A 10,988-nucleotide genomic window follows, 5' to 3' on the forward strand; every position below is an offset into this window, starting at 1 on the left:
AATAACTGCAAATAGTTTACTAGTATGCACCTGTTCGAAAACGCGGCGTTTGGAGGTTGACCATGGCGAATATGTCTAAATTGGTGTAGCAAGACGTTGACCCGCGTAAGACCGTCTAATTTCCGCGTTGACCGCCTAAAGTTTTTTTTTCTTTCGTCCGTATAAAGTTCAAATATGGTTGATTATTTTTTAGTCATTATTGACAAATTTTGTGTAATTATTCATTAATAAATAATTACAATTAGCTATCAAACCCAAAACAAATACATACATACTGTATTTAGGAATTTTTTCGTAACAAAAACACCATTTACGAATAAAAAGTGTTGTTTAAAATTATATATAAAAAATTATATAATTATGTTTAATAACTTGTGTCATCATGTTTAAAATTAATTTAATAACTAAGCTCTGCATAATTTCCGAATACTTTCCAATTTTTCGTAATTCGATAGGTCGGGGTTGCCGCCCTAGTAGCGTAGTTTCTAAGGGGTATGCACATAATAAAAGTGCCAAAATTTGTAGGTTTTTGCCCCCAAAAGAAAGTTACGAGCATATCAAAAAAGTTCTATTACGCATATTACTAAAAAGAAAAGTTCATAGGTTTGCGCCTATAAGTCAAAGAGCAGAATCATCATGATGACTAGCTTTCTTGTGATAGATACGATATTTTTTCAATTTAACAGATTTTTTTAATAAAGTGATGATTATAGATCATTCAATGTCAAAAAGATTTATCCAAATCCAATATCTCGGATGATTTATTCAAACACAAGCACACTCCGCATGCATTTTCATGTCGCAAATAACACACTGACCAATCACAAAGTTACATTTTCTTGTTGGTAAGTTCATTTACACACAACATTTAGATACCTCCTCCATAAACCTTTTGCAGACTCGTAGTGTATCTAATCATTTTTAGTACCTGAACAGATTGATAAATGTTGACAATCATAATTAATTAAGTTAACAACCTAGATTGATAAATGTTGACAATCATAATTAATTAAGTTAACAACCTCACGAAAATAAAAGAAAAAAGAACAGGTTAATAAGAAACAAGATAAACACAAAATATAAATAATAAGTCATGCCATACATAGTGTCATAATTGTTTAAAGAGACATCACCACATTTGTCAACATATTACACATATTGTTGACCCTCTAGATTTAACAAACCTTGGTGAGAAAAAACAGCATCCTAACCTTAATATATAACATAACAATACATCATCCCTTTCTTCTTCTTTCACAAAGAAACATCTTCACAAGAAGGACCAGTTCACCAGGATGAAAGCCAAGCAGTGATTCGACTCATTGTCGTCAAGAACTTTCCACACCGTCGCTTGCTCATACGAAACTGGTCTCCCCATGCTTGACACACATATTCCCGCCGGAAGATTAGCATATCCCTAAAGATTCCATCAAAAATTTAGAAGTGTTTTCCAGGAAAAAAATAACTAACAACTTTTCAAGGAAAAAGAAAATACCTGCTGCATGATCTTAGCGAACTCAGAGCAAAGAGCTTTACGACCAGAGTCATCTAGAGTCTTGTCCAGCATTATGTCTTGAAGTGCCACTAGTGTTGTTTCAAGCATGTCTAAACCGGCTTGGTTTGCAAATGTAAATACCGGCGATGCCTGATGATAAACCAAGAAAAGAAGAAGAAATTAATATTTCACCTACAGATTTCTAACCGGGTTCTAAACCGATCCAGACCAAATCAAACATCTGAACACTAGACCAAAAAAAAAAAAAATAATAAGAGTAGGATCCTAAAAATCTTACATTAGTTTTGAGGGAGCAGCACAAGATGGCATCAGAATGGTTCCAGAGTTGCTTAAGCAATGTGTCTCCATCACAACCTTGAGTATCAGCTCCGAACATGTTTGCTCCCGTATGAATGCTAAACCATCCAAAAAAGAAACAAATAAGAAACATGTGACTGAAGATAACAGGTTCCGAGAAGAGTTAGTTAGTTACCTGTAACTGCGGGAGATCCAACGGGCCAGAGTGAGAGCTTCAGGGGAAGTGGGAAACTGCATCGAGCCAGGACGTGGCGTAATTGCTAAAGCAACTCTCTGAATCGAACCAACAACATTCCTCACGTACTGCCTCGCCATCGTAGCAACATTGTCTCTTGAATGGTTATCAAATGTGAACTGGAAGGCTATGGTTAAGACCAATCTTGAGTTTGTTTCTGCGTCTGTTTTGGTGGAACCGTCTAGAGACGATGCTAGATCCCTTGTTCGATTCACAGAAAGATGATCATTCTGTTCAAAAAAAAAAAAAAAAAGATTTAGTTTTGTGTCAATTGACTATAAAGAGGAGATAAAATGTCTCTATTATTTATTTTACCGGAGAAGTTTTATGGTCAAGGGGAATGACACGGAAGCCAGAAGGAAGCAAAGGTGCATCATCAGCAAATGATTCATCAATAGGTGCAAAGACAAGCTGTGCACAACCTCCAACCACATTCTCATCAACACCACTGCAAAGCTGCAGTAAGTACATATCCCTGGATAAGCCCATGTCTTCGGGTGAGTAAGCATGACCTCCGAGTCTAACCACTTCCAGAAACTGAGAAACAAAACATGATTATAGGCTGCATGGTCAAAGAAAGGACAAGGCACTTGAGATTCTTTTTTTACCTCTTCATGTTCGAGTGTCTGTGCGAGAGGAAGGATGACTTGGTTACTGGGGAACCCACCGGTTCTAACGCATGGAACAGCGAATGGAGTGGCTCTGAGAGATGCAGCACAATAAGCATCAACGCCATAGTCTGCCCACTCAGCTCGGTGTTCTCTCAAGAACCGAATCAGTACAAGGGGTGGTACATTCTTCAAGTAAACAAACATAAATTAGAAAATGGAGTAAAAAAGACATTAAAGAAACTGATTCATTTATCTCAAATCATGATATATAAGTACCTGCAACAGCATAGAAGCTTTGGCGCAGAGGACACCGCTTCCAAAGCTCGGAAGAAAAGAGTTTCCGTATTGAGAGCCAGAGAATTTAGAAGAGGAAGAGTTGATCATGATAGTAATATCCTCTCCCCCATCACTACTCATTGGAGACCATCCATCATCCGCAAAACCATTCACAGCGTCATTGAAACCCCTGAGTTTCCAGATAAACCAATTTAGAACAATGCTTTTGGGATAGTAAAACCACACTTATCAAGAAGAAATATATATATATATATATATATATTACCGGCAGAGTCTTTGACTGAAAGTTCGTAAGACAGCAGGCTGGCGTCCACCACTAAACTGAACTTCTCCACTAGTCTCTTGAGCAATTTGCCTCGCATGTCTCAGAGCCTGAAAAATGTTCAAGTAAAGCTCAACAAGGTCACTGGTGAGTTTGGTTTATAAAGGAACTTACAGCAACGGTCATTTTCTGAGCAAGAATTTTAGAAGATTCATAGAGAGGCCTCAGGACTTCAGGAACACTTGTAACCTACCCCAAAACAGACAAAGATTAGCAATCAGCTTAAAAGAGGAGAGTTTTTTTATGAATGAAAAGATGCTTACATCCAAATCAACATGATCAACAATGTGAATGATGGAACCACCACCGTCACAAGGACGGATAAGAAACCCGCTTGACAGCATTTTGGCTCTCACAAAGCTCGAAGAAAGTGGACCATTGGGGCCACCAGTTGCAGCAGTGAGTGACTTCTCACAAACCTGAAAAGAGGAGAACATACATACATAAAGCAAATCTAGTTCAAGAGAAAGAATAAAGGTTGGTGTTTAAGACTCACCACATAGCTTCCATCTTCTAGACTTGTACTATATCTCAGGGTCCAAAAGTCACGAGCTGCTGCTAGTGTTGTGGGAGCATAAATCTGACAACACGCAGTCAGAAACATTCTACAAGGAAATAAACAGGAGAATGATAAGATTGATGAAACAGACCTGAGTGTTGATGAGCTCGATAGTACCGCCATTTCCAGTGGGTATAACACTCAGAGTCTCCACACTTCGACAGTCACGGAACCAAGATGGACGATCTTTGAGGATTTCAGCAACCTAAACCACAGTACTTGAAGTTTAGAGTGCCTTCTTACAAAAAAACAAAATGTATATAGAGATAAAACAAAATATGCAATTATTACCTTCATGGGTTCTAAACTCACGAGGCCACAGGCACGTGCTGCTATTCCACTGCAGTTGCGTGAAACAGCGACGATGCCAATCGAATCCGGACCAGGCTATTTATACATTACCAGAGAAAATACATATTAGTAAAACCCTCAGAAAGATTACTTCATTAGTACACATGAAACCCTTAATATACCTTCATCCCAATCATCTGAACCCAGTCAACAGCAGTTCCTGTAGCCTTGCAAAGGAACTCCGCCAAGGTCTCCTCCGCAATCGAGAGAAGACTACATTAAAAAATGTTCAAACAAAACCATTTTAGTCTAACATTGAGAAAGAAAGTCAACATAAATAACAGAAGAGCCTTCATTACCCAGCTGGGTTGTTAGCATCACGTTGAGGATGCTGATGTGTCGGGTTTTGCTGCTGACGTTGCTGACCACTCGCGACCACAGATTCACAGCCGTTGTCTGTGGTCGTCCCAGTTGCCTATGAGACCATACACAGAAGAACTAGACCAGTCACTTTCTAACTAGAGAACAATTCACTCTTTAAACAAAGTTAAAACACATTGCATTGCATTGCATTCAAAGACTTACAGTGTTGATTCGGTGTTTCATGAACCCATTCTCGTAAACCAAGTGGGAGACTTGCTTCTGCAAACGGTCATTCTCCTCCATCAAAAGCTTGTTCATAGCACTCAGCTTTCTGTTCACCGTCTGAAGCCGAGCAGATTCTTTCCTCTGCTTCTCTCGACATCTAACAATTTCAAAACAACCAATAAAAAGAATAAACTTCAAAAAGAAACAGCTAAAGACAAAACAGCAGTAGTATGATAAATGTGTTTAGACAGAGAGAGAGCAAAGAAACATGCTTTTTGCTTTTAGAATCATACCAGAATGAATGACATAAAGAACAAATAAAAGATAACGTAATTTCCAACATATTCCTCTCCAGCAAAAAAAAAATTAGGTTTTTTTTTAAAGCTCATAAAAAAAAACAGTTTGATTAGCTGTCATTCAACTTTTAACTAAGCAAGTGAAACTAATTCCCTTTGATATTTTTTTATAGACCATAGATCTTAAAATTCAAAAGCTTAAAACTTGCCATGGAGAGAGACAAGACAGAGAACTTAACCCAAAAAAAACATTTGTCAGAGTAGTTAAACATGTTGTCTTCAAACACAAACAACCAAAAAAAATAAAAAAAATCAGACTTTAATTACAATCAGTTTACAAGTACAATTTTTAATAAAAGATTGTTGTTGTTTTTTAAATTTTGACCTGCGATTCTGGAACCAGACTTTGATCTGTCGAGGCTCGATGTTGCAGAGAATGGGGCATTCTCGAATGAGTTGCTGTCTACGGAGAGAGCTAGGTTTAGGGCACTCGGCGTAAACTCTCTCGAGAGCTTCGACTTGCTCAGGCGTGTATCTCACGTACTTGCCGGAGTCAAATCCTTTCTCAGGAGAGTCTCTATCGTCCATGGAGTGAGCCATCATGTTTTCAAGTCCAAAATTCACACAACAGAGCTTAAAAGAGAAAAGAGAGAGAGAGAGAGAGAGAGAGAGGATAAAAATCGAAACCTTTTAAAGTATTGATTCAAACGGGTAAGCCCTCTGAGTGGAGAGAGCTTTGTATGAAGTTCATGAGAGAATGGTTCATGAGAGAAGAAGATGGAAAGTGGAAAAAAGACCAAAGGGAAGGGAGATATGTAGTAGAGAGAGAGAGAGACACTAGTCTCGAGATTCTTTGTAAGAGAAAGAGAGAGAGAGAGAGAGGAAAATGCTGAAAAAGTAAAGTAAAGATTTTCCGAGAAGGAGAGGACAAGCAAGAACACAACAAGACGCACTAAAACGGGGTAAATTGTTTTTTATTTATTGCTAAAAGAAAAAGGTGAAATTTTACAACGCTCGGTAGGTTGAATTGGTTTAAAAGTTAAAAACTTTAAAGCGTTAAACCTATTGAGGGAAAAAAAAAACTTCTAATTTTTACTTAAAAGTTTTGATTCTGTTGATCAAAAATCTTTTTTTTTGTCCCTGTTTATATTTTTGGCTTTTTAAAATGAGTATAGTAACTATCATTAGCAATAAAATTGATATACACTTTGAATGTCGTAATATGCACTAACACTAGTTAGTTGATAATTTTACTAACCGGTCAATGAATCAGGGGATCCATAGGATGATTTCGCTCTGACCAGGGGTTTGGAGAGGTGAAGATATCATTGGATCAAACGGCATTAAATTATTTTTATATATAACTAGATTTTTATATTGTCATTCTGATTAGGTTTAAACTTATGAGTTTGTCAACAACAAAATTTAGAACGGGAATTATTTTATATACACTGTATTTTTATAACATTAAGTAATATAAAATATAGATTCCACTTTCAGTATAAAAGTCTCTTTCTTTATTTGTGAACATAGTCAATTGATCAATTTTCCTGAAATTTTGTGTCCATTTTTTGGGTTTATTCATTTATATGTATCATTTTCTCGCATTAGTTAAACAATAATTGAATATATACGAGGATATACCGACTGTAAATTAATTTACTGGTAGATATTGAATTCGATAAATGATCCATTAATTATCATTTATTTTATATTTATCTGACATAAAAAAAAAGTTTATTACTGTAATTATTTAACCATAAGAAGTGAAGGATTTTAACCGTTTCTAGAAAAATTCTTACACATTACGTCTGTCAAGTGAAAATGGAAGAAGACGCTGTTGTTCCGTAGAAGAAGAAAATAGTTGGAAGAACACTTAATTCTCCGTATCAATATTTTTCTGTCATCATTATTCCTGATGTTGATTATAATTAAGTAGATGTCGACAAAACAAAGAAGAAGAAAAAAGATTGAAAGTAACTTATAGATGCATTCAGACTAATAGAAATTAGCATTTAATCAAGAAGTAGGAGTGGAAGGCTAAACACTAATAGATGAGAAAAGCCAACACGCAAGACTTGTCTCTTCAAATACTTAATAATAATAATCCCTCCCTCTAAAATGCTGCTTGGTAAACACTAGAAGCAATAACGAAATTTGTAGCGTTTTCCAATCGCAAAGACGAAAGTGCTGTTGTCAGAAGAAACGGAATTTTTGACGAAATTGGGTAATTTGCTAACTTGGGGAAATAAAGCTCTCATCTTTAAGCTCTGTGCCACTGGCCTACCCAAACATAGCATCAAATTTTCTCTGTCTTCTTGCTCTCTCTTGTCCTAAGATGATGTATGTATGTACCATTTGTATGTGCATGTACATCATTTCCACAATGATGCTTGCACATTTCATCCATACGGTTTTTGATGATGCATGAGAAGTACGTGGTGTCACTACGCGCGTGAGAAGCGTGAAATTTCTTAAATTAACGTTATAAGCATGAAATTACTTTGGTATATTGAATTGTATATAATTATTCACGTTTAACCGTAATAATTTTTGTGCTAATATAGATTAATATTTTGATTAAGTTTTATTTTTTACATTTATATTTTGGTCTTGGACCTAAAAATATAGATTGTTTAAATTACTCATTTGTGGATAATATTAAATTACACATATTTTTTCAATTCGAATCACAATTACTTTTGATTCTAGTTAAACTAAATTTGATTTTATTTATTTCATTAGTTCAGCTTTTATCTTAAATATATATATATATATATATATATATATATATATATATATATATATATATATATATATTTCTGTAAATTCTTCGTATAATTTGATATTTGTAGATTTATAAAATTTTAAAAATTCATAGTTTAAGAAGTTTAAGAAAAAGAAATTATGTAAAATTGAATAAGCATCGCAATTGTATCAATTATAAAATATTTTTAGTTCATCAATGATATTTTAGTATATGTTATTTAAATTACCTTTTGAAAAAATCTAAGAAAATAAAAATGACTGACATAAATAAAATATTTTTATTTAATTAATATATATTATGTTGTTTAATATTATGTTTTAAAGAGAGGTTATCTTTTTTAACATCAAAACTGTTTTTTGTGTGAACTTATTTTTTTATGAAATCACATTATATAAATATCTTTTCATAAAATACCTTGTCTTTCCTTTTTGTAAATAGTATTTTCATTTTTAATATATGAACATTTCCTTTTTTATTATATATGCTATTTAGAAGAAAAAAATAAAACAGGACACTGAAATTTAAAATGTAAATTGGAATAAACTTTTTTTGTTTTTGTAAATATTATTTTCGTTTTTATTATATGAATATTTCTTTTTTATTATATATGTTAGTTAACAAAATATAAAAAGGAAACTAAAAATTTAAATGGAATAAATTATTAAATATTTTTAATAATGCTAATTTGAAATAATAGCTTAATTCATTAAGGGTACCTCTGTAAATAGTCATTGTAAAAATTAATGTGAACGCAACACGTAGGAAACTGACTTCTCAAATAATATTATAGAGATTTGCTATATGCTAAATTTATATTCAATCACGTAAAATTTACTGTTAAAAGAACTACTGCTAGTTATAATTAGATGAGAATCCATAATTTGTGCAGACTAATATTTATATATATATAATTTTAATTTAGTGTTTTTAAAATTTAAATTATTAAATAAGTTAGAAAATTTAAATTTATATTAGAAATTATTTAATTTCACTATTCATATTGACAATTAATGTATTAATTATTTCTAGCTTTGTTTCATCTTTTTATTATTGGGTATATATTTTAGATTAAAATTTAACAACCAGATTATTATTGCACAATTTCAATTTAAAATCGACAGCTTCTTAAACATTAACAACACAACAATAACCATTTATTACAATTTTTGTAATTGTGAATTGAAAAAGTTCGAGTAGTATTGAAAGCGTTTGAAAAAGTCACAGCTTCTTAAACATTAACAACACAGCAATAACCATTAATTATCATATGTTATCAATAGTTTATATCTTAAAAACTATGACACAAAAGAATTACAAAACATTATCTATATAGCTTCAAACACAAATAAGCCGAACATACATAATATATAACAGATGATGATTCAGTGTAAAATCACGAAAATGTGATAAATTATAATATCGTGACATTTTAAAATCATGGACAATAACCATGGCCGGCCTTGAGATTTAGGGGGCTGTAGGCGGTTTTTAAAAAATTTCAGCTAAAATTTTTTTTGGTAAATTTGAGGGCCTAAAAAAAAATTTTTAGGGGTTTTTTCTATGTAAGTTTTTCCAAAATTTTTAGGGGTTTAAGACCAATGTTTCGTTAGGCTTTGCCCAGGACCGGCCCTGACAATAACGAATCATTAGTTAAGTCATTAAATTACACATTAAAAGTAATAATTCAGACTAAACTCATTTTTATGCATATGGTTGCTCATCCACCAATGTCTCCGGCTGCGTAAGAAAGTTAGCTCTCACACCTTACGAGATCATACAACACGCACGAAAACAGCTAAACATGATACATCTATCAACATATGCGACCAAACACCAAATGTCTCGTTACTAAATATTTCTTGCTATCTTGGCGAAAACGACATCATCAATTTCATGTTGTTTGTCTATTTAAAACGGGGGAATAATGTCAAGAGAATATACATGTAAATAATTAATCGATAAATAAATATGTATTAACTTGTATGTTTTACTTTTACCTATTATTTTATGGTGATTAATACATGACATTGCCAAAAAAGTGCGATTATATACTGATGAAAATACTACCAATGAATTAATGTTAAAACATTGTAACTAAAGAAATTAGAAACTACGGGAAGGGAAAAAGAAGCAAACTGACGAAGTGAGAAACAAGCTGTATTTATCTGAATAATAATAAGCAAGGCGATAAAACTAATTTCTATAAGCAAATATTAAAACTATATATAAACATCTAGATAAAAGGGTATCTTAAAAAAAAAGAAAACAATAAATACGAAAATGTTGTAAATAATAAAGGGGTGAAGAAGGTCATGTGAGGTCTCATCATGAGTTCTTACTTTGTGCATGCGCTTCGATTTTCTACATGGCAGTCGCAGATATACACACTTTACCCCATCTTCTGCAATTTAATTTGTATTGAACATCTACAATACTTAGCAATAAAGTTATTCTTAATCAAATAAATTACTAAAAATTATAAACATTCAATGGCGTTAGTAAAAGCTCTTTCTTAATAAAGTCTTCCTAAACAGACTATAGTTAACTACTAGCATACTTTACGTACGATGGTATATCTCGCGCCACTAAAAAGCAACATAGGTTGAGGTTCTCTTAATAGAACTCACGACATGTCAAGAACCAAAAGTACTAGACATGATCTTTTGTGTTCCAGTTGAAAAAGAATATTATATCTTACTTTAGTTGAAAAATATTATATCAACTTTAAAATCAATAAACGCAGTCAGAGAAGAACACATTTTGCGTTTGTATTAGTAATATGAAAAAGGGTTTTGGATGATCTTATGATAAGAAGAATATTTGTGAAAGAAGAAAATCGTTAATTTTTTCAAAATATATTCCCACTTACGAATGTCAAATAAAACCTCTGTGAATGATGATGTTGATCTCAAAGTCAACGATTGCTTTTTCCATTGCATCATAATAATACTTGACGATCTCTATTTTAGTGGTTACGGTAAACGCACAGAAGCACACTGCATAGTTAGTAGTATATTATTGTAGTCTAATTATAAGTTACTATTCACATAGATAGTATATGATTCAACAGAGATGGAAAATCTATTGAGTCTTTCTACCTCGCACTCGAAAGTAAGATATTACCACGCTCGTTGTCCCAAAACCAACTTTGTCACTCGTTTTCGTGGATTCTTCGTTAATTACAAAAATTTCTTACAAGAAAACAA

General features: G+C 33.0%; 1 protein-coding gene across 1 annotated transcript; it reads right to left on the reverse strand.

Moving 5' to 3' along the window:
* Window positions 1-1,055: 1,055 nt before the first annotated feature.
* On the reverse strand, window positions 1,056-5,892 carry LOC106411145 (homeobox-leucine zipper protein ATHB-9). The gene is made up of 17 exons (XM_013851839.3): window positions 5,398-5,892; window positions 4,714-4,873; window positions 4,488-4,603; window positions 4,311-4,401; window positions 4,129-4,224; window positions 3,929-4,042; window positions 3,775-3,858; window positions 3,542-3,697; window positions 3,393-3,467; window positions 3,222-3,328; window positions 2,936-3,125; window positions 2,657-2,845; window positions 2,364-2,585; window positions 1,989-2,278; window positions 1,794-1,911; window positions 1,496-1,645; window positions 1,056-1,417 (listed from the first exon to the last, which is right to left on the reverse strand). The coding sequence occupies exons 1-17, from the start codon at window positions 5,613-5,615 to the stop codon at window positions 1,271-1,273; spliced, it is 2,523 nt and encodes an 840-aa protein (XP_013707293.1). The 5' UTR covers window positions 5,616-5,892; the 3' UTR covers window positions 1,056-1,270.
* Window positions 5,893-10,988: the final 5,096 nt, after the last annotated feature.

This window comes from Brassica napus, chromosome C5, assembly GCF_020379485.1.
Source record: "Brassica napus cultivar Da-Ae chromosome C5, Da-Ae, whole genome shotgun sequence".
Classification (NCBI taxonomy): Eukaryota; Viridiplantae; Streptophyta; class Magnoliopsida; order Brassicales; family Brassicaceae; genus Brassica; species Brassica napus.